A 24,088-nucleotide genomic window follows, 5' to 3' on the forward strand; every position below is an offset into this window, starting at 1 on the left:
GCCGCTATATCAGGGTCCCTTCAGCAGAACCTTGCTGGCATGTGCATTAGTATCTGGGTTTGGTGGCTGATGATGGGATGGATTCCCAGATGGGGTAGCCTCTGGATAGTCCATCCTTTCATCTTAGCTCTAAATTTTGTCTCTGTACCTATATCCTTTCATGGGTATTTTGTCCCTTATTCTAAGGAGGCATGAAGTATCCACACGATGGTCTTCCTCTATATGACAGTCCCATTGGCTCTTCCACACTACTATACAGAAGTGGGGTTAACTGGAGTCCTGTTAGGTTTCTGGTAACTGCCTCCCATTAGACCCCGGTTTCCTCAAAGTAGTTGACATGCCTGTTTAATCTCTTACTATGGCATGTCAGAATTTTATAGGGCCAGACACCTGCTGACTTCTCAGGTGTGCATTCGCTGAATGCATAAGCAGAGGCACGTTTACTTCTAATAGAAGGTTGAATGTCATCTGTATACTATAGCTTTCACCTGTACCTGTTTGGAAACGACTCATCCTTATGGGGAAAAGTGGTTTCTCTCTCTTCCACACTCCTGTAAGGTGTGGTTTTCTCCCAAATGTCTTTATCAAGTAAGGATGACAAGAGAATTCCTGAGAAATTCTGGATTCTCTTTTTGAGAATCTATTTATCAAAATCTGTCTATCCCCTATAGTGTCTCATGTAATCTGCTTGGAATGGTCACCTCCTTGTTTGGAAGTTTTAATGCAAGCTGTGTAAACCGTTCTCCACCAGCCACAGTGAATGGTGTGGTATCTTATTTATTTGTTTTAGTAGATTTGGGTGGTATAACTCTTTATTTTTTTCCTGAGGCTCCAAGAAGGATCAGGAAATAGTTTAAATGAGAGAGCCACTGCTGGACAGCTGCTTGATCACAACATAGGTCTTGGCTCTTCCTCATGCCTTGATTAATACCTTAAATAATGTGTCGACTTACAGAAATGTAGGGGGCTTTGGATTTAAGGCAACTGGTTTGATTTGGTTAAAGTGTAAATAAGACTTTAACAGAAATATAAAACATGTCACTTGAGTGGATAATCCTGTTAAGACTCAGAGCATCAGAGCTCTTAATGGCATCCCACAGACAGATAAGAAATGTTATACGTGCAGTCTTGATTATCGTCAAAGACTAAAGAAGTGAACTTGGAGTCCATATCTGAGAATCATTTGACAGTTTGTTGTCATGTGAAATGATCACGTAAGGTCAATGACTAGAGCATAACACATCCATTAAACATCAAACCCACCATCTACTTAGGAACATCACAGTACCATGTGAAAGCTGTTTTAGCCAAGGGAGTATAAGCCTTCGCAGTTTTAGGAAGTACTATATTCCTTGGGCATAATCAAACTTTATGGGGTGGGGGGGGAAAACTTTATAAGAGAATTTCTACTACTGGGAATGAAATTTGGTTGATGGAGTGTATGAAGCCCTGGGTTCAGTCTCTGGCATGGCAGAGACAAGGTACGCTGGCATATAATCCTAGCACTTGCCAGAGAAGCAGGAGGACTAGCAATTCAAGGACATCATGGACTACACAGTGAGTTTGAGACCAGCCTGGGATATGTGACAAGCTGTCTAAAATATTCATATTTTTAGAACATTCTGGTTTAAAAATTACTTTTGATTTCATAATTGTTCTTTAAGTTCAGTAATTCTTAGGGCATTAAAAATAACTACCAGATTGAAAAAAATCAAGAAAAGAAGGAAAGAATTGCTTTATTTTATTAAATTATTTTATATCTTTAATATTTTATTCTTGTTTATTATTTGAAAATCTATACATGTATACAATGTATCTTGATCATACCTCCCTCTGACTCTTCTCCTCCAGTCTTCCTCAGGATTCCCCCATCTCGTCCTCCTCCAAACTTCATGTCCTCTATTTTAATGTATTTATTTCAAACCAGCTGAGCCCTGTTAGTGTGGCCCGTAGACTCATAGGGCCAGTGTCAATGTTTAAGACATGGTGAACCAATCAGTGAGCACATTACTAAACAAAAGTGGGTCTCCCTTCCAAAGCAGCCGTCAATTGCAAAGAGCTCCTCAGGGAGGGGGCAAGGCTTTGTGAGGCCCTCCTCCATCTCTGCTGAAAAGTTTAGCTGGCTTGATATTCTGAGGGTCTTGAAAGTAACTGCAATGAGTTCCCGTGAGCAATGGCCCTGTCAGGGCCAAAGGACAGCATATTACAGCACTCCCCCTATCCTCTGGATCATATTCTGTCACCCTCTTCCTCAGTGGTCCATGATGCAGGCTGAAGGGACATTTATAGAGTGGTCCCAGCTACAGCCAAGTACCCTTAGTTGCTTGTTCCCAGCACTTGGAACAGTAATAAATCTCTGCTCACTGTCATCCCCAGTAAGAAGCTGCTCCAACCAAGGTTCAGAGCAACACAAATCCATGAATATACACATATCTAGAAGGCAGTTTGACCACATGACCATTTAAAAGGTATTAACAGTCATGCTATAGGGCATCTGCCTTCCTTTGTCATTGTTTTTGACCATGTTCAAAGTACCAAGCAGGGATTCTCGCTTGTGGAACAGGTCTCAAATCCTATCAAAAGATTAATTGGTTAGCATAGTAAACAATCTTCCTATTATTAGTGATAATAATATTACTGTTATTATGATACATCTTCCCTTGGCATGTTGGTATTGGCCCAAGACTGGAGAAGATCTAGATAGCATCTTCCAACCGTAGGCAAGCTAGCCAGCGAGGAGAGTATGTGCCACGCCACAGGCGTAGTTAGCTGGGTTACATATGATACTTCTAGTTTTTAATGAAAACTCCAGACTGATTTCCAATAACAGTATGTGTTTCTCTTTTCCCACATCCATGACAGCATTTGTTGTCGTTTAAATAACCCATGGCGACCTTTCTCACTAGGATGTGGTCAGATCTTAACATAGTTTTAATCTGCATTTTCCTGATGGCTAAGGATGTTGATTCTCTACCAACCTTTTATATCTCTTCTTTGGGGAACTTTGTTTTCTGTGTCATGTCCCAGTTTTTAATCTCTCTCTCCTTCTCCCTCTCTCCCCCTGCCACCATTCTGTGCCCGCACATATGCTTCTAGACGTAAATCCTTTGTCAGATGTATAGTTGGCAAGGATGTTCTGCATTCCACAGGCTGCATCTTCACGACATTGATGGTGTCCATTGCTGTATAGAAGCTTTTAGTTTCACGAAGTCCTGTTTGTGGATTGTTAATCTTAGTTCCTGAGCACCAAGGTCACATTCAGCAAGTTCTCATCTGTGCCTACATGTTGAAATTTCCCTAATTTCCCCTAATTTACCCCCTAGAAGTTTCAAGGTACCAGACCTTAGGTTGATGTCTTCCTTGATCCATTTGGAGTCCAGTTTGTTGTAAGGTGGAAGATAAGGAGTGGCTTTAATTTTTCTGCATTTTTAAATCCAGGTCTCCCGGCACCATTTGTTGAAGATACTATCTTTTATCCAATGTATCTTTTTGATGCCTTGGTCAAAGATCAGAGAGATGCAATTGAATGAAATACATCTGGGTTCTCTATACTCTTTTTAATTAATCTACATGCTGTTTTTATTACTGTCGCTCTGTGGTAGAATGGTAATTTAAGTATAATAATATTTTTTGCAGTGTTTTTTTTTTTCAAATTAACTTGATTACCTTGGACTTGTGTGTTTCACCTTAATTTTTGGATTCTTTTTTCTATGTCTGTGAAGAAAGGTTCTGGTACTTTGTTTGGGCTTGCGCTGATTCTTTTTACTGCTTCACACTATTGATTCTTCTGGTCCACAGCATGCAAGTTCTATCTATGCTGTCTTCCTCAGTTTCTTCCTTCCACATTGGATAGGGCTATAGAAAATGGAAGTGATTTCTTTTTCAGTCTGTTTATCATTGTCACATAAGATGACTATTGTTTGTGTATATTATTTTGTATACAGACTTTGCTGAAAGTATTTTTTGGCTTTAAGAGATTTGTTGTTGTTGTTGTTGTTGTTTTTGGTGGAGTCTTTAGTGTCTCTTAGACATAGAATGACACCATCTACAAATACTTTGACTTCTTTTCCTATTTCTATTTCCTGCTTTTGCTTTGGCTAAGACTTCAAGAAGTATGTTGAGTGGGATTGGATAGAATGGACACCCCTGACTCATTCCCAATCTTAATAGGAAGGCTTTGTGAAATTTTCCTCATCTAGCATGATGTTAGCTGTAGGTTTGTCACATGTAGCAATGTAGCCATGACCTTACTATGTTGGGTTATGTTCATCCATCCTTTGCCTGTCCAAGTACTTTTTTCAAAAAATTATTATTTTTACATATTAATGATATTGTCATATAATTTGTATATTTGAGTCCATTTATGTGATAGATAACATTTACTGACTTATTTATATCGAACCATCCCTAAATCTCTAGATTGAAGACAGTTTGGATGGTCTTTTTCATATGATCTTGAATTTGGTTTGTCTGCATTTTGGTTTTGCATATTTATTCATTGGGGAGTTCAATGTGTAATTTCTTTTTTCTGTTGAGTCTTTATCTGGATTGGGAATCAGAGTAATGCTGGCTTCATAAAAATAACTGGAAGCCCTTTCAATATTTTAGAATAACTTAGATAGCATTAGTGTGAGTTCTTTGATGTTTTGGTATAATTCTGCAGTGAAAACAACGTCCTGGACTTTTTCAGGCTGCATAACATTTAGTATAACTGCAATCTCATTGGTGTTTTTTTTTTATCTGTTTAAATTATTAATTTATCTAGGATTAATTTGGTGTATTTTAGGCATCTAGAAATTAATTTCTGTAAAATTTCCCAGGTTAGCCCAATAGAAGTTTTAAAAATGTATTCTTAAATTGTTCTGTGGTCATCTCTACCTTTTCAGTTCTAATTTTATTAGTTTGAGTATTTTTTTCTTTCTCCTGATTAATTTGGGTAAAAGTTTGTCAATCATCTTTTCGAAGAACCAAGTTTTCAGTTCACAGATTCTTGATTTTTTTTTTTTATTTCTGACTCATTGGTTCCAGTGCTGATTCTGATTATGTCTTTCAGTCTGTCAGAATTTCTGTAGGTACTTACTGCTGTAAACTTTCTTGTTCAGAACGCCTTCGTTGTGCCACATTTGTTTGTGTATGCTGACTTTGAATTTTCCTACAATTCTAGGAGTGTTCAATCTCCTCCTTGATTTCTCTTTTTGTCCAGTTACCCCTCAGCAGGGTGTTGTTTAGCATCCAGGAGTTTTTGCACTCTCTGTGGTTCCTATTGCTGTTGACAACTTCGAAAAAATTCTACTTCAATTTTAATAGATAGTTTTGCTGAGTATCATAGTGTGGATGGACAATTATGGTGTTTTATAGCTTGGTGGATATCATTCAGGCATTTCTAATTTTTCATTAATGTGTTGTGCTTTCTTTAATGTTTTCGCTGTTTCAGGAGGAAACCCAGCTGTAATTCTGATAGGCTTTCCTTTGAAGTGAGCTATTTCTTTTTCTCATCTTTTGCTGCATCCTTCTGTTTTGTTGGAAAGAATGTGTAATTGCGATGGATTTGTCTGGCCTGTAGCTGTTAATACCATGAAAAACAAGTCAAAGTCAAAATACCATCTCAACACAAGTGTGCTACTAAATACGAAGCAGATTAGAGTTTCGTTTAACAAGCAGACTTTTGTGGCTAAAGAGTGTTTGTTTTCACTGAAATTTATTGTGTACTTATTTTAATATTTAAATATGAAAACAAATATCACTTATTACCCACAGATGAGTTATCATTAATAATTATTAATGTAGTTACAACATTCTTAATATAGGGTTTTCTGTTGCATGGATGCATTCAAAATTTGATCCACAATTACCATTTATCATGGAAGAGCTGTTTACCATAGACAGTAAATATACATTACACTATTTTAATATCTGAAGGTTTTTTTAATATTTATTTTTATGTTTAACTGTGTGCATGGACATGTGTCTTCAGGTATGTGCACATGAGCGCTGGTGCCTTTGTAAATGGACATCATTTCTCTTGAGGACTGGCAGTTATGAGCCAACAGATGTGGGTGCTCAGAATTTAACCTGGGTCCCCTGCAAGAACAATACACACTCTCTAACAGCTGAGTATCTCTCCAGACCCCATTTGAAGACATTTCATTTCATCCGTATTCAATACACGGTTTGACTAGCTGGTGGCTTTGTACTTTTGAGTGTCTGTTTTTTTTCCAACAGTGAATAATATTCACATTTATTTTAGCGCATCTACTGCCTGCCTTGTAAAATGTAACTCTTAAGCAGATTTGTGGAAGAAAAGTACTCTTTGTAAACAACTTGAACCTTTCAAAGGACCAATACACATATTTCTAATTCCTTTTCAGTGTCAAGCCCCACCAGCGGCTTATGAGGAGTGTGTCTTCTATATTCTTTCTGGCACTCGGTGTTCCTTTGTCTATAATCCGAGCATACTTCATGTGCACTGTGTTTTATCTTATTGGTTAACTTCTCAGACGTGGGAGATCAGTGAAGCCAAAAGACTTTTGAAATGATATTTGCATATTTACATTACCTTTTCTCTGAGAGAGTTATTAAGTTTGTTATTTGAATGTTGGTGATTTTTTTTTAAAATTTTCTATTGAGTAAAATTGTTGGTCAAATGCACTTTAAATCATTCCTTATTTTTAAAATTTAACTTTGCACATTCTATTGAAATATAGGACTAAGAATTTTGTAATGATATGTATGGCTGGCATGAGTTTCTCATACTCATTTTTCTCATGCTGTTCTGTAGAATTCCCTTCCGTATCAACAGGAAAGACTGCCCTTTGCCTAACCTGTCGCTTGGTTTCTTTTAGCATTTAACTTTTAGCCAATTTAGAACACATTTCAGTGAAGCTGCAGATGAAGTTTCCAAAGCTGCTAACCAGTGATTCCAACATCACTGTGCATTTCCATCCCCAGACTGATGCTTCCTCTCCCTGGGTCTGTCTTTGACTGAGTTGCCCACCAGCACTGCTGCCTGTGAGCTAAGCCACATGGCATCTTCTCCTCACCTCTCCAAGAGTATCCCAACTGGTATAAGTGTTTCAATTTTTCAGAAATATTTATTCATTTGTGTATGTGTGCCTCCAAATTCAAGCATTTTATGTCACTTTTCCCTTACTAAAAGAATTTATTTTTTCTGTTTTGGACAAAAGAGCTACCATGAGTTATAGCCATGAAAACACACACACACACACACACGCACACACATACACACACAACACACACACATACACACACATGAGAGAGAGAGAGAGAGAGAGAGAGAGAGAGAGAGAGAGAGAGAGAGAGAGAGATCAGTTCTTGTCTACAGAACTGAGTGTGGTGATTCACTTGGGTATATTGTGTCATCAAATAAGTCATTCCTGAGAGAGGTTATTTTATGTTTCTTCGTCTGATCTTGTACTTACAGAATGTGCTGCCTCCTGTACTCAGAATGCTTTCTTAAAGCTATTTGTGCTTTGTAACTATAAATAAGGAGAAGTTTAAGGACCAACAAGTCACTAGCAAGTAGCCACTCATTAGGCTATGAATCACTTTCTAGAACACTGAAATTATTATGAAAAGTAAGTAATTAGACATATTTTGTTTTAAAACTATATAGATACATTCCTGAAACTTTTTGTATTTTATGAAATTATAAAAACTCAGAGGATGGGGGGGAAAGGTTAAAATCAGTTAAAATATTCATACTTAGAGCACTGATAAAACATCAATAAACTCATAAAGCAGAAGCAGGCATTTGCATTTCTGTGACTGTTTTACTGAGGTCTGGGAGTTTTGCATTCTGCCCTTAGGGGCCCATGTTTCCACATTCCTCCATCCTGAGACTCTCTACAGCTTTTGATGAGGTTTGGAATAAGTTCCACCATCCTCCCAAGCCTCAGGCCACTGTCTAGTTTCAGTCTCATCTGTTTTTTGTTCGTATCTTAGAATTTCTTACGTCCCTCCTGCCTCAGTTTCCTTGCTAGCATGTCTTCAGTGTAATGGTTGTCTGTGGTTTGTTTACGTGGCTTATGTTTGTTATGCCTTCTTCACATAGGCTACCCCATCTGTCTTGCCTAACATAGCTCTCTTACTCTGTCTTTCTGCCATAGTTTTCTATTTCATCTCACCATTTGTTTTCGCTAAAACTCATACCAAAATTTATAATGGCTGTGCTTAGCGTTTCTGTGAGCTCCTCCCAAGAGCCATAAACCCTAGGGATGTAAGTTTGCTCTTGTTCACTGTGGATTGTCATTGTCTAGTGTACAAATTTTTAGATATAGATAGTCAATATTTAACCCTTAACAAATATTTATTGAACATTACATTTAAGTGCTTTTCTTTTTTAATTTTTAATTTTTTTCAGAATTTCATACACGAACACTACATTGATATCATTTTCATGTCCCTCCCACTCCTCCTGTGTCCTCCTACTCTCTTCCAATTTGATGACCCTCTTCTAGTTACACACACACACACACACACACACACAGTCCATTGAGCCCATTTATAGTTGTTTGTATGCCATGAGGGCAGATCCCTTGGGTCTGGATAGCCTATTAAGCTCTTGTCCTTGGAAAAGATTGATAATCCCTGCCTCAGAAGCTATGGACTGTTGGAGCTCTTCATCTAGAGGTGGAGCTTGTGAGATTTCCCCCAATCCATGTTGGCATATTGAATGCTATTGTCACTTGCAGGTCTTGAAGAGTTGACCATGTTGTTGTAATTTTGTGGAGGCAGACTCCTGACATACACAGAAGATGCAATCTCACACCAGACATTGTCTGCTTAGCATTATGACGATATCTGGCATCAAAAGTATCCTGACTGTTTAAATGATAGGAAATTATTTTACCTTCCTCGTCCACCCTTCCCCTGAAGTGAACTTTGTTCTGTGGTCTTCAAGCAAAAGAGTTGACCAACCTCCATATGCATGCGAATAATTTTATCTTTCCACATTTTAATGGTTTTAATAAAATGGAAAATTGTATTAAAAAAGAACCAGTTTTTTCCTCTTCATTTTTATAGAAAACCGAATTACAGCTTTGCTTCCTAAAGTTGCTGTTAAGAGTTCAGATATCAACCTGAATGTTCAGCCGTTTCATGCCTGGGATTCCACAGAACATTGACATCTAATCTCCAAACGAAGCAATCTGCTAATTGGAACTCAGGGAAGTAAGGGAGATCATGCCTTGAAAATTTATAATAACCAAGGAGTTGTCAGAGCAAAATATGTACAATAATTCTTGCCTGCGTGCAGACAGAGTAAGGTAGAACTCGGAAGGTACAGGGTGAAGTGCCCTTAGTTAGGGTTTATATTATTGTGATCAAACACTGATCCAAAGCAACTCGGGGAGGAAAGGATTTATTTGGGTTATTTTGTATTATGAATCATGGTTGACTGAGGGAGGCCAAGGCAGGAACCTGGAGGCAGGAACAGATGCAGAGGCTGTGGAGGGACATTGCATGCTCTTCAGGGCTTGCTCAGTCTGCTTCCTTTAACAACCCAGGACCACCTTCCCAGGGGCAGCACCACCCACACTGATCTGGACTCTCCCACATCAATCATTAGTCAAGAAAACGCCCTGCAGACTTGTCTACACACCAGTTTTATGGAGATGTTTTTTCAACTGTGTTTCTTCTTCTCAGACAACTCCAATTTGTGTCAAATTGATTAAAAACAAAATAAAAAATCTGCCTAGGACAGGCAGTGATTGGAATTATGAAATTTATAACCTAATGATTTAGGATTGAGAATTTAACAAGATGGAATATTGAAGAAAAAAAAAAAAACTAAAGCCAGTAGTTATTTTGCAGGGGAGTTGTTTGCATAGATAAGGAGAATTCTATCTCAGATACACAGATATGCAAGAACTTATTTGCATGAGCAGTGAAACACTGATATCATTTATTATTTTATAGTCTTCATTTCCTGGGCAGTGTTTCTCTAAACAAAGAGCTAATTAGTATGAACATGCCTATTCCTAATCAAGCAGGTTGCTGTAGGCCTTACAGAGACCTGGCTCCCCTTCTAACTGTTCTGTCTACAGGAAGTTGCCCTTAAGTACTCTGTGTGTAGATTCTTGCCCTATTAGGTCTTATTTGAGCATGGCTGACTTCTGTAAAAACTATGAAAGTGTTGGTCCACTCTCCATCACTTCAATCATCCCTTCTGCATCCCATTCTGTACACATGTCACTTGATTTCTAAGCGCACTTCCTGTTCATTTCCATCTCTTATCGGAAGATAACACTTCCAGCCTTCTTAAATTCAATCACCACTTTGCTTGAGTATTTTCTTTCCTTGGTAGAATTCATCATTACTTAATAACTTATTATTCTCAAAGTTTTCCTCTTGTCTTCTTGAATTTTTTTAGAGATGAATTCACACATCCTAGCTTTCTGTCATTTGGTACATTAATTCTACTCTTGAATATGATATTCATACTCTTTCCTATTGTATTTTATCTTTCTCCTTTTGTTCCCATATTCCTCTCCAAGGACTAACAAGTAGCGAAAATCTTATTCCCTAAACACCACATGTTTTAGATCATGGAGATGAGAGGCATCTTCTAGAGTTAGGAATTACATACCTCTCTTAATTTATGCATCACAATTATACTTCTGAAGGTAATTAACAAGAGCTTGAGAGAAAAACATGTGGAGAAGAACAATACATTTAAAAAAGAAGTATGCTGTGCAGACTGCTTCCTAGTTGCTGACAGACAGTGCTAAACCAACTCTAGGCAAATGGTTAAAGTCATTTGACCACTTAATCACATTTTACTATTTAAAATGGCGGAAATATAGCCTTAAAGACATACGGGGCAGTTCTCTGAGTCAGCAAATGTAGGGCCCTGATGCAAAGCTATGCATGGCAATCTCCATGCCCATTTTAGACAATCCTAAATTTCAGGAATCCACAAGGTTTGTGAGGCACACATTCAAAGAAAGGGTCACATTGCCATGCTTTAAGAGGGAAAGAATGAGGATTTTCAGAGGTTGAGGTTAATGTTTTCTAACTTGGCAGGAGTTGCAACAGGCTCAAAGAGAAGAACAGTAGTCAGGTAGGGAAAAGAAGCATGGGTCACGGTAGCCAAGAAATTTGGCATTCTTGTCAGTGCAAAAACAGAGTTTGCTATGGGCAGTCTTCAAAACTGGGTTGAGGGGAGTCCTTAATAAATGAGGGGTCTTCTGTTAGTGAAATTGACCTTCCAGGGATTATTAGTGGCACAGTGATATAACCAGGCAGGCATCTTATAGACAGAGCACACCCATACTACTGTGGGCATCAGTGACATTATTAGCAAGGTCCATCTAAAAGGTAGGAGACAATGAAGTATGCTGATGTTACAGAGAGGGCTGCTACTGAGGAAATGTGGCTGCTTGAGTTCATTTGTGAGCAGATGGCTACATATGGTTGACTACTGGCTACCCACTGTGCAACCCAGACCCAGAACTTAGTGGATATTATGGGGTGTGTGTGTGTGTGTGTGTGTGTGTGTGTGTGTGTTTTATAGCATAAGTTTGCATTTCATAGGAAATTTTAAATACATAGTACAGGACAAGAATAAGGGTGTCAATAGAGGGAAGAATAGTGGTGGCCATGTTAACATTTGAACATTATACAAGCAGACAAGGGCCCAGTGGACAGAGTCATGTTGGTGATGAAGAAGATGGAGCATTAGAGACGCATGCTCCAGAAGCCAGGGCAGCAGAGAAAAGTGACCGTAAGGATTTAGGAAAATGAAAATGGGTGGAAACAGTGGGATTTACTGCTGGAGTAAGATGAAAGAGAACTTCTTTGCATCTTGAGGGGTAAAGGACGTTGACGGATATGTTTTAACTCTCAGGGTGGAATCTAGCCTTTGTTACATCTATTTCTGATTAGGGATGCATCCCTAAGACTGTCGAGGCAAAAAGGCAGCTAAGTAACTATAACGTCGCCACTGCATTCTTCCACGCATGGAACAAAAGTACATGCAATGTTTGGCTTCGAGTTTGGTCCCTATTAAATCCTAAGAGTCTTCAAGTTTAAAAATAAGTATAATCTTTATTTCTCTCTTTAAAATCCTCAGATGTCATAATATTTTAGTTAGTAAAGTGTATTTCTTTATTGCTGCTGCTATTTCATAACAAATTCCTAAGTATGTGAAGTAGCTTCCTATGCCTGTGGGCTCAAGGCTGGCTTTTTCCTTGAAGCACAGGATCACATATGTAAACATGCATGTCAGTGGTGGATATTCATGTTGCCCTTTGCAATACTTACTGGAAAGGAAGATATCTATTAATTTCCTAAGTCTTATTTGGAATTCACATTCACTGATAATTCCACGGCAGAACGAAGCAGATCCTTCAGGGAACGTGAGTTCAGAACCAGGAATATCTAGAGCTTGCTGCTTATCTATGGTTGTAAATGTTTTTCATGTTGATGTCAAACCACAACTCCATTTTCTTCTTAACTCTCCCAACATACTTAAGAAAAATGAATGTCAAAGTTCATATTGCAAGATTTAAGTTTTTAACTATTAGTCTTCATCTGCTAATTCTTTGAAACCCGGTGTGATGAGTTGTTTCATTTATAAAAGGCCAGAAAGGAAAGAAGGAAGGGAGGGAAGGAGGGAGAGAGAGAAGGATGGAAGGAGAGAGGGAGGGAAGGAGAGAGGGAGGGAGAGAGGGAGGGAGGGAGGGAAGGGGGAAGGAAGGAAGGAAGGAAGGAAGGAAGGAAGGAGGGATGTTAGCAAACAGGATGGAAGGAGAGAGGGAGGGAGGGAAAGAGAAAGAAGGAAGAAATGAAGGGAAAAGAAGTGAAAAAAGGAAGGGAGGGAGGGAGGGAGGGAGGAAGGAAGGAAGGAAGGGAGGAAGGAAGGAAGGAAGGAAGGAAGGAAGGAAGGAAGGAAGGAAGGAAGGAAGGAAGGAAGGAAGACCTCGAATTTCTGTACTCTTGGTGGAGAGAATTATCTTTTGCTCCTAAAACTTTATTTTGGAGATGTGATTCTGTACCAGGCTTTTATTCAACATTTTTGGTTAAGGTATTTTCTGTTCTCAATGCCCTGTTCTTTTACTGACTTCCCATCGTTGAGTGGCAGGTCTGCAGTTGCTGATAAGTGTGTCTGCCTAGGAGCCCCATCAACCTTATCTGCTCCTTCCACTGCTCCTGTGTCTACACACTGCACCTCAAGTAACAACAAGGCCAGGTTTCTGGGCTGCAAACTTACACAATCTCGTTCTTAAAGGTGTTAGCCGCAGAGCTTGCAGAGCTGTGTCAATATCCCACTTTAAATATTTGAACTTTGTCGAATCTATATACATTTTAATTGTATTTCCAGAATGCTCAGCACCTTTCCATGTATGTTATTGCTCTCTTTTTAAATCCAAGAGCTTGAAAGATGAAAGACCTTTCTAAGCCTTCAGTTTGATACATATCTTCTCACCTATTCTTTGTTCTGGGTTGATTTCCTCCTCCTATGGATATACAAAACAGATTTTCTTATGTATCCGGCATCCCTTTATCTCTGAAATACAGTGTCATCCAGGATAGTGTCACTTTAAAATACACCCGAATGTGTTCTGTTTATGGGAGTTAACTGGATCCAGTGAAATAAATTTTAATTAAAACAATTTTTTCTTCTTCTGTCTCTTCTCTCCCAGTTCACTAACACCTAATATTCTCTCCATTGGCATCTTATTTATATTTTGTAAATGAGAAGTAAATGTAGAACCTAATTCTTTATTAGATGGCATTGTTAGTATTTATTAAGAAAAAGAAATGGAAATTATTTTCTATTTTTTGACCAATTCCCAATCCAGATGAACTATTATTTCTACAAAATTTTTATATATGTGTATGTAATTCATGTGTATCTCAGTTTTACCTGTGTTTACTTTCTCAGACAAAATATATGATTTGGTAAGAAACATCAAACCCAAGAACATAAAGAAAATGTATATTTTCTTAAGTATTGTATATAAGGACAAGATGAGATAGCAGAATTTTATATACTGTAAGAATAGAATAGAAATGCTAAGTGTCACCAGTAGGAACCATTCATGCTGTGATCTATGCACAATTAGCATGTGAGGTCTACAGCATCTATCCCGGGTGTTTTGGATGCTAACTTCAAGCCCTGCAGAAATTTCTCACCTCCTCCTTAGGAGACAATATTTTAATAGTAACTTATGCTCATAGTTACTTATAGTAACTTGTAGTAATGGTGCTTAAATGGGGATTCAAGATCATATCCTTAAAAGATAGTAATATCATTGGAATTTTGATTTGTCAATGGTTTCATCATACTCAAAGAATAATAAAGTGTCCCTGCCCTTATGTAACAGAAGTCATTCTTCTCTTCCAAAATGAGTCAAAAGATCTTCAGAATAATTAAATTATACTCAGACTTTACTTAACTAGTTTTTGTGTCTAATATTAATAGATGTGACATACTCAAGTCTAACTAGTCTATGAAGACACCTGAAGAAAATGTCAATTATAACACACTGAACAGTAGCAGATTATGAAATAATGGTCTTAATTATTAATTCATATACCTAGACATTGGAGAATTCATGATGAATAATCTGGAGGCGCAAAGGTTGAAACTTAATTACATGATCATTGAAATCACCAATAGGAAGAAGCTTTAGCTAAACAATTTAGTTTCCCTAGTTGAAAGCTATTAAACATGGTCATATTTGGGGGTGGAGAGGTGGCTCAGCAGTTAAAATTGCTTCCTACTCTTTCAGAGAACCTAAATTCAGTTCCCAGGACCCATATGGGGTGACACACAAACACTTGTAACTCTAGGTCCAAGGGATCCAATGTCCTCTTTTGACTCTTGAGCACATAACCACACACAGACATGCACATATACAAAAAATTAAAAACTAAAATATAAATCTCTAAAGATATGGTCACATTTGTTAGTGCATAGTCTGTTTAATCTACAGTTAAAGCACTGTATATATCAGGCTCACTTACTCAGACATCCATTAGGCTAACAAACACCAATTACTAGGAATATGCAAGTGGTTTATAGGACCCATTTATTTTAGTTTTACACTATAGATGTTGACTCTCATGTTTTCAGAGAATAGTAAAAGTAACAGATAAGAGATGCAGAAAACTTCAGTACAGAATTTATATGTAAAGTATAATTTTTCCTGAGACTTTAGCACACTAGATTTTTTGCTGAAACAGTACTGTTTCCAGTAGCTTATTTCATGTGTGATTATGTTATTTTCTCAGCTTCAGGTAATCTTTAATGTGACTTCCAAATACAAATAAGTTTTCAAAAGAAACATTCCCTACATTGTAGGATGGTCATCTCATAGAGCTGGAGGAACTGAGAAATATACTTTCAAAGTACATTGTTTCTGTTTTGTTTTTTTCTAGGTTGATTTTATAGTCTCATGATAATATCATCAGTATATATTATTTCTCCCTCATTGAACTCAGAAACAGAAAAAAATTACATTCATTAAACTCAATATGTTATTTCATTGACAGTAGTTTCTTTAATTCGCACTAACTTTAATGTGAATACTTGTTAATGTTAAGGACAGACTACATACAAATGAGAAGTTTTTTTTCTACCATGATAGGACTCTACAACTGCCGCATCAGCTTCATGATCAGCAAATCTTACAGTGAATGGTGTATTTGAACATTCCTGAAGGGACCATAAACTATCACTTCTAATTTTCCATGCTTTGCACATGTGTGTGTGTGGACACATATATAAGTATGTGCATACATGCATATATATGTATATTAATATGTGTGTATAAATATGTATATCTGCAAATAATTTCTCAAAGATGCCAGCTGAATTCTCAGCTAAATGTTACTTTAAAATTTTAAGATACTTTTCTACTGTTAGATTAGATGTTGTTGGGCTTGCAGAGATAGACAGCTCAGTGGTTAAGAGCATTGACTTCTCTTGCAAAGACCCTAAGTTCAGTTCCCAGAACCCACATGGTACCTCATAACAGTTTGTAACTCTAGTTCCAGAGAATCGCGTGCTTTCTTCTGACCTCTGTGAGTACCTGCGTGTGTGTCATGCACATAAACTGTCACAGGTGCACACATACATGCTTATAATTAAATATTTTTTAAAAATTATCTTCTGTTTTCTAGGCAGCTGAGTAGATATCTATTTTTGTTACCTAAGGAAAAGTATCTTTCACTCATCAATAGAGCCACTATTGTTGTCGGTAATGATAGTGCGTTTGATAGCATGCATGATGCCTGATTTAATAGGCATGCAGATGCTCACACTCAGCTTTCTCTCTGTGCTCCTAGAGATGATGGACTAGCATGGCCTGAAGCATGGCTCAGTTCTATTACAAAAGAAATGTCAACGCCCCCTACAGAGACCGCATCCCACTGAGGATTGTCAGAGCAGAGTCTGAACTCTCACCATCAGAGAAAGCCTACTTGAATGCTGTGGAGAAGGGGGACTATGCAAGCGTCAAGAAATCTCTGGAGGAAGCTGAGATTTATTTTAAAATCAACATTAACTGCATTGACCCCCTTGGAAGGACTGCCCTCCTCATTGCCATTGAAAATGAGAACCTGGAGCTTATTGAACTATTGTTGAGTTTCAATGTCTACGTAGGCGATGCGCTGCTTCACGCCATCAGAAAAGAGGTGGTTGGAGCCGTGGAGCTACTGCTGAACCACAAAAAGCCAAGTGGAGAGAAGCAGGTGGGTGTGAGTGTGTTGTTTTTGGTTTATTTTGCCTATAGGAAGTTTCTTTAGATTTGTAAACACTGTGTGTGTGAGTGTGTGTGTGTGTGTGTGTGTGTGCGCGCGCGCGCGCGCGCATGATTTTTCTTCGGTCTTTCATTTCTTTTTAACATTCTGAACTATCAAACTGTAATTTGTTGGATTATTTTTCTATTTAACCTCCTTGCATGTTATGTTGCTGCATCTTCCCATAAAAGCAAACACAGCCATCTAATTATTTTGATATTGTCTGTTAACACACTCTTAAGGCTTCTTGCGAATTCATACTTAAGAAAGTGTAAGTGACTGCTAGAAAGAAGATTAAATTTTCCCTTAGCAGGACTGCAACATGGCAACCAATGGCAGAAGTGTGGCAGCACTTGATTACTATGACAAGAAAATAGATGTAAGTTCAGTGCAGTGTGTCTTGCTTTTTCTCTGCTTGTTTACCTCCATAGAAATGGAGCGACTGTTGATGGGAACAAGCAAGACATTTTTTCATCTGTCTGGATCTTTTGCTTTGACACCGCCCTTCCCTGTGTTGGATCCTGTTGCCTAGACATTGGTCACTCTACTTTCTTGCATTAAGGCTAATGGTGGGTTAATGGCAAAGCCATTGCAGATGCTACTGTGGCTCCAAAATCCATCTTTCAAAGTGGAATCATGGAAGGTGTGTCCATTCCACTTTAAGATATTTCTGCCTGTTTGATAACAGTTTTCTGTGTCTGAAAACAATGGCGTATGAGGAATCACATACCCAAACTGTGCTATGGTTACTTCACTGCCTTTGCTTCTTTGACCAAGCTCTTCACAGTTAGTCGGTTGAACACTGTGGCTGAGCATCTCTCCCAGTTCTGAGATGTTGTAACCGATGATTCATTCTCAAAACTTACCTTCATTCACTCCGTCTTCCCTGAACCAAAACTTTGATAAATTAAAACTGTAAAGAAATCATATTTCTCTGCTTATTTCTTGGCCAGCTTTGTTTTGTTTCATATACAGCTGTGGACTACCTTCTTACATTGTTCAACTTCATTGATAGGATCAAGTTTATGTTGACCGTTGGACACTTGGGCAAACCTAGATTGGGGCATAAAGCTACAGTAACACCTAAAGACACTTAACTGTTTGATCTCAATGTTACACCACTAAGATGCTTCAATCGCCCAGATGGAGAAAGTAGGAGTCTGGATTAATGGGTACAAGCTGAGGTTCTGCTCTCATAGTGGTTGAGTTACATCACTGTGATACAGCCTTGGAAAGTAACTAGCTTAGGGGAGTAAAGATAGATTCTCACAGTTCAGAGATTATAGCCTATGGTTGTCCAACTGGGCGCTACCTACAATAGTTTCGGTCATTTTCCTGTAGCCCATAAACCTAGGAATCCAGTACTAAAATAATGCATTCATATGATGAAAGCCTCAATCGGGTCCCAAAAGATTGACCTTTGACCACTGATACCCTGGGGCCAAAGCTTCAGTACAGAGAACATTGAAGACCCAAGATGCTACCCTTAGACACCTTTGGGCTTTACATTTGTGCCTGTAATCATAGCCCCAAAGCACATGTTCTACTAGCAACACACTATATTGTATACTCCCTTGTAGTTTTGCTTAAGTACCCATAGGTCAGGTGCTAAGTCTTCCATGTAGACCACTATAGATGCCCAGAAGCCTGTAGGACAAAATCGGCATTTAATGTATTTTTTCATGTGTTACTGAAGAGACTCATGGGTTTGCTTTCTAGAGGGTTCTTCCGTGTCTTTTTAGACACTGTCATTTGTACAAACTGGAGAAATCTGGTGTTTGGAGAAGGTACCTTCTATGATAAGAGTGTTTGTTGAAAAACGTTCAACTTCTGAGCTAAATCCTCATCTCCCAAGTAGGTCCTGGCTCCTTACAGGCACTTGGACCCTGATTATTAATAGAAAGTAGTAAAGGTTTGCAGTTTGCCAAGCCTCTGAAGCTTCCCAGGCCGTGTGCCTCTGGAAGATGTCTCTCACATGAGGCTCCTGGCCAAGAATCCCTCTTCTATTTGTGCGTTTTAGAACTCTACTTTGGCATAGGATATTAAGGGAAAACTGTCCTTTTTGATTTGAACTTGATCATTCTTTAAAGAATAATCCCAGACTATCTTAGAGTGCCTGGTCTACTGAATAATAGAGATGAGGCTTTGGCAGGATGAACATATACAGTTCAGTCCTTAAAAGTCCATAAAGGACAAGAGCTGTGTTCAACCCCAATAGTGTTTGGCTGTGTATGTGTGATTTCATAAGGTAGCACATCTTTTAGACATGGACAACATCAATTGGAATGCTGCTTTTCATTCATCTTGTGATGCTGGAAACAAATTATATTTTTAACTGGACCTTTTAAAAATAAAGTATAGGTTTTTTAAGATAACCCTTGCAATTATTGAAATAATTTTGTGTATTGGGGTAATCAACAGAATTCCAGATGTATAGATGCATATTTATCCCTGAATATTCTAAAACATATCAATACTAATGCTGAGGTCACTGGAGCAAAGTATCAAGGCATGAAAACAGTAATAATCTACTAGGTTTGATAAATGTAACTTAAAGTGAAGGCCAAGGAAGGGGTTCTAAGATAAAACCTTTATAAACCAATTATTAGCAAATCACTAAGATCTTGAAATATGTGTGCATTATTGACATATTATTATTTTACAAATTTGTCACATGCTACATATTTTTCTCTGGAAAAGATCCAGTGTTTGGTGACACACACACCAGTTATGAGCACTGGGAGACTTGAAATGAACTAGTGCACTTCTTAATTATACTCACCAGGGAGTAATTTCTGCTGGTTTAGACTGGTAGGCCTTGGGCTGGAGCCTAAAGAGAGACAGCAATTCCTATTCTCAAAGGTGTTAAGCTCTAGTTACAGAGAAAGAACGGGGAAAACCCACTATGGTTACAACAGAAAAAAATGAAAGGAAAAGCATTCTGTCATCTTTATGAAGTTAAAAAAAAACTGGATTTCATAAACACACTCTGTTACAGGGTAGAGGGTACAAGAAAGCAGGAAACGTGTATAGGGAAAAGATAGTGATGCCTGGTTTAATACCTTGGGAAATTGTAAGAGCATTGGCTAAAATAGACTCTATGAGAAAAGGCCTAAGGGACCAGTGCTGCAGACGGATCTCACTTGGGTCCCCGATCTATGGGCAAAACTCGGGTTCGGTTACAGGTGAGCGAGGATTCGGCAAATGAGAGAGTGTGTTATATCTGAATGTAATTTGTCAAATGGAGCATCAAACTTTTATACAGAATAAAATAGGGAAGTTAGGTGACACATCGGCAAGGTACAAATGAGGTTACTGGATGCTTAATGACTCTTACACAAAACAGAAGAATGTAAACACAAAGACTGGCAGGAACTGGGCAATAAAACAACTGAGACAAAGTCAGCTCTATCTAAGGTCAGCTATAGTCTTAGAAGCCAGGTGTGAGGTCTTTACACTCCTGGGGCAAGGGCTTTCACACCCAAGTCCTGGTTCTAATTAGGGAGTTCTGTTCTAGCTAACCTTCTCATGAATAATGCAATACTCTAAAACCACAGCCCTTCTACTCCCTAATCCATTGTAAATTCCTGTGTATGGGAGCAACTTGGCTTTTATTCTAAGTGATAGTGTGGGGGGACTTTTCTACTAATAAGTAATGTAGTCTGCCGTACATAACTATACTAAGAATTCTACACTTACTTTGCTAAGCTTACCTTGAGATTTCTAACTCTATGTAGTAGATAGTAAAGCCTGATTTCTTTCACTTTCTCTCTTACAATACTAGAGGCAATTCTGAATGTCACTGAATAGGCAACATTCTTTCTGAACTCCAATCCCAGGGTCAGCTCAAGGACTACCTATGGCATTGGTGAAGACCAGGAAGCAAAGTTCAATTTTGCTTAGGTATTTGGCAAGTCATTGCTTGGAGGCACCTATAACAAAACAATACTGAAAGGAAGCACACAGATCCATTTGTAAGGACAAAATTGGAGCATATGTGCTATGGGATGCCACAGTTCCAGGAGACTAAGTTTCTGGGAAACTCTTTGCCTCAGGACTGCATCCAGGCTTTTGGCCTGTCATGCTTGTCACTACTGGAGTGGATATAGCAGACCAGATTGGTTATATTTAGTTGTGAATGGCTATTAATACTTCAGAGTTAATTGGGAATGGAGGTCTAATGGGGTCTGGATGAGTAGATACATGAGAGTAGGGAAAGCAAGCAAGCACCCAGATCTCTGTAGTTCCTAACAGCTTCACACATCTTAGCCCTAATTGTCTTGAAGTATTTATGGATTCGCAGCACATCAAGTAACTCTTCTCAGTGTGGCTTTTAATGCAAGGGTTCAGTTTCTCTAGCTAAGTAAAAGCTAATCATAAACCTCCTTCTGTATTTAATGTAGGTCTTCATAGATCAGATCTCAGTATGTCGAGGTTTTTGCAAGTATTTCTATAATAATGAGAAGAACAATAGTTGGTGTCTTGGGTCTAATGAGGGCACAGACAACCTGTGGTTCTCCAGACCCGGGTGAAGGTGGCACATTGTGTATCCTCACAGGGACAGCTCTTTTGCTAGCATCCTAATACTGGTACCCTCTGTATGTTTGTTTTTCTGAACTCTGCATCCTTCATGGTGCCTACCTCTCTTTCCTAGAGACAATAGACAAGGATGAATCCTCATCATCCTTGGTTACTTTAATTTGAACTATTTCCGGTTGACATGCCTCCTAGATGTCTTCAGAGACCAGATCACCTACACCTGCATTTGCTCCAGTAAGTGTTTCTCCAGAGGCCGAATGGGTTTTCCCACTCTTCATTTACACCAATGCTTCAGCACTTTTAGCATCCTCAGACTCACAGGATGGGCCTGATGAGCTGCCTGTCCCCACCTGCAGTTCCTGACACAGCAGCTTTGAAATGACACCCTGAAATTTATATACAAGTAAGCAAGTTCCCAGAAGAGGCCGTCGATGATCTGGACACGACACTAGAGGAGCTGTGACTTTGGGGAGACTGAAATTCGTAGATGACATGCATTTGTCTGTGTCAGGTGTTAAACGAGATGGTGCTAACCTGGTTTTTAGGAGATTCCCGTTAATCCCATAAAGTCCTCAGAATGATATTAATTAGTTCAGCAGTGAGATCCTTGAGTATTTAGGTTTAAGACACATTGATTCTGAAGCTTAACTACAAACAATTCAAGGATTCTATAACTGTGGCAGATCATGAAGGCATTTAATCCAGTACTTTACTTTACATCAAAAAGAAGAAAAGGGAAGGGGCTTCATAGAGTGCCTTGCACTTGGCCTGTTTGAAGCATTTGTAATGCAGAGCTGTCTGCTGCTGCTGATGTTAGCTATAGTAGCCTGGCTAAGTAGTTTATTTGTTATCTCCTGGGAATGTTTACTCCATCTTATAAAGGTAGGCAGCCTTGTTCCTCCCAGTGGTAAGGAGGAATCATCAGTCTTGAGACCTCTGACTCCTTGAAAACAAGTACTGACCTGGCTGGCCTGGCTCTAGCCACAGCATCAATTTGGATAGAAGACATTAGAATCATTAATCTTTCTTATTTATGGTACGGAATGGACATATTTTAAAACATGTTCTGGTCCTATGTATTCTGCATATTTGTTCTAAATATTATGATGCTATTTTAAGTCTGGTTGCCCAATAAATATTAACTGTGGCCCTCTGTACTCTGCCATGGTCATAGCATCTGGACAATAGTCACTAGAAATTGTGAAGTACTGGGAAAGGCCAAGAAGGACTGACAGAAGGCTGCCCTCTGCCTCACTTCTCCACTCTTGATTTGAGAATTCTGCATCTTCCTGAGCTGTGGTTCTGTGACCATGCATTCTTAACACCACCAGCTTTTTAAAGTCCAATGATGCTGTCTTAGTCAGGGTTTCTATTCCTGCACAAGCATCATGACCAAGAAGCAAGTTGGGGAGGAAAGGGTTTATTCAGCTTACATTTTCATACTGCTGTTAATCACCAAAGGATGCAGGACTGGAACTCAAGCAGGTCAGAAAGCAGGAGCTGATGCAGAGGCCATGGAGGGATGTTCTTTACTGGCTTGCCTCCCCTGGCTTGCTCAGCCTGCTCTCTTATAGAATCCAAAACTACCAGCCCAGAGATGGTCCCACCCACAAGGGGACCTCCCACCTTGATCACTAATTGAGAAAATGCCCCACAGCTGGATCTCATGGAGGCATTTCCCCAACTGAAGCTCCTTTCTCTGTGATAACTCCAGCTGTGTCAAGTTGACACAAAGCTATCCAGTATAGATGCTTACATTTTTTACTTTTACAAATTTACATGTGATGCCAATATAGTAATACTACCATCACTATACCAGACCATTGTCTCTGCCTTCCTACAGATACACATAGATCAATAACCCAGATTGTCTTACAGTTTACCCTGAAATACATATGACTTCTCTGTTCGTATTTGAAGATAGGGAAGCAGCTCCAGGTGAGCACAGTTTGTTCTTTTCTTTCCATGCCAGTGCATATGGGGAAGGTTTACAGTCTCAATAATCTTTATAATACAATTCTGTAGCTTTAGAAACATTAACTATTATGAAATCAGAAAAACTAAAGAGCGTGAAATGGAATTCTGGCATTAGCATGTTAATTCAAAAATATGTCCTAGAAAAAAATACCAATAACTAGAACTATATAACCCTTTCTTTTCACTGTCTGTGGATATTTAGTAAATATATCCCTGGGTACTGAATGTAGACCTGTTCTTTTTTTATTATTATTAGATATTTTCTTTATTTACATTTCAAATGCTATCCCGAAAGTTCCCTATACCCCACCCCCACCCCTCCTCCATTGCCCACCTACTCCCACTTCTTGGCCCTGGCATTCCCCTGTACTGGGGCATATAATCTTTGCAAGACCAAGGGGCCTTTCTTCCCAATGATGGCTGAATAGGCCATCTTCTGCTACATATGCAGCTAGAGACATGAGCTCAAGGGGTACTGGTTAGTTCAAATTGTTGTTCCACCTATAGGGTTGCAGACCCCATTCAGCTCCTTGGGTACTTTCTCTGACTCTTCCATGGGGGGCCCTGAGTTCCATCCAATAGCTGACTGTGAGCATCCACCTCTGAGTTTGTCAGGCACTGGCATAGCCTCACAAGAGGCTGCTATATCAGGGTCCCTTCAGCAAAATCTGCTGGCATGTGCAATAGTGTCTGGGTTTGGTGGCTGATGATGGGATGGGGTAGTCTCTGAATAGTCCATCCTTCGTCTGTGCTCCAAACTTTGTCTCTGTAACTCCTTTCATGGGTATTTTGTTCCCTATTCTAG

General features: G+C 38.9%; 1 protein-coding gene across 4 annotated transcripts in view; it reads left to right on the top strand.

The window, feature by feature from the left end:
- Trpc4 (transient receptor potential cation channel subfamily C member 4) overlaps nt 1-24,088 on the top strand; it is a 164,288-nt gene that overhangs the window by 22,700 nt on the left and 117,500 nt on the right. For 2 of the 4 annotated variants that reach the window (XM_029537834.1, XM_029537836.1), the window contains exon 2: nt 16,315-16,719. The exons of 1 other annotated variant lie outside the window; for it this stretch is intronic. In XM_029537834.1, the coding sequence (XP_029393694.1) occupies nt 16,342-16,719 (378 nt within the window). In that variant the 5' untranslated portion in view covers nt 16,315-16,341. Of the gene's footprint in view, nt 1-9,165; nt 9,190-16,314; nt 16,720-24,088 lie in introns of those variants that run through there. One more of the 4 variants, XM_029537835.1, reaches the window with a different exon arrangement.

Source organism: Mus pahari, chromosome 4 (genome assembly GCF_900095145.1).
Source record: "Mus pahari chromosome 4, PAHARI_EIJ_v1.1, whole genome shotgun sequence".
Classification (NCBI taxonomy): domain Eukaryota; kingdom Metazoa; phylum Chordata; class Mammalia; order Rodentia; family Muridae; genus Mus; species Mus pahari.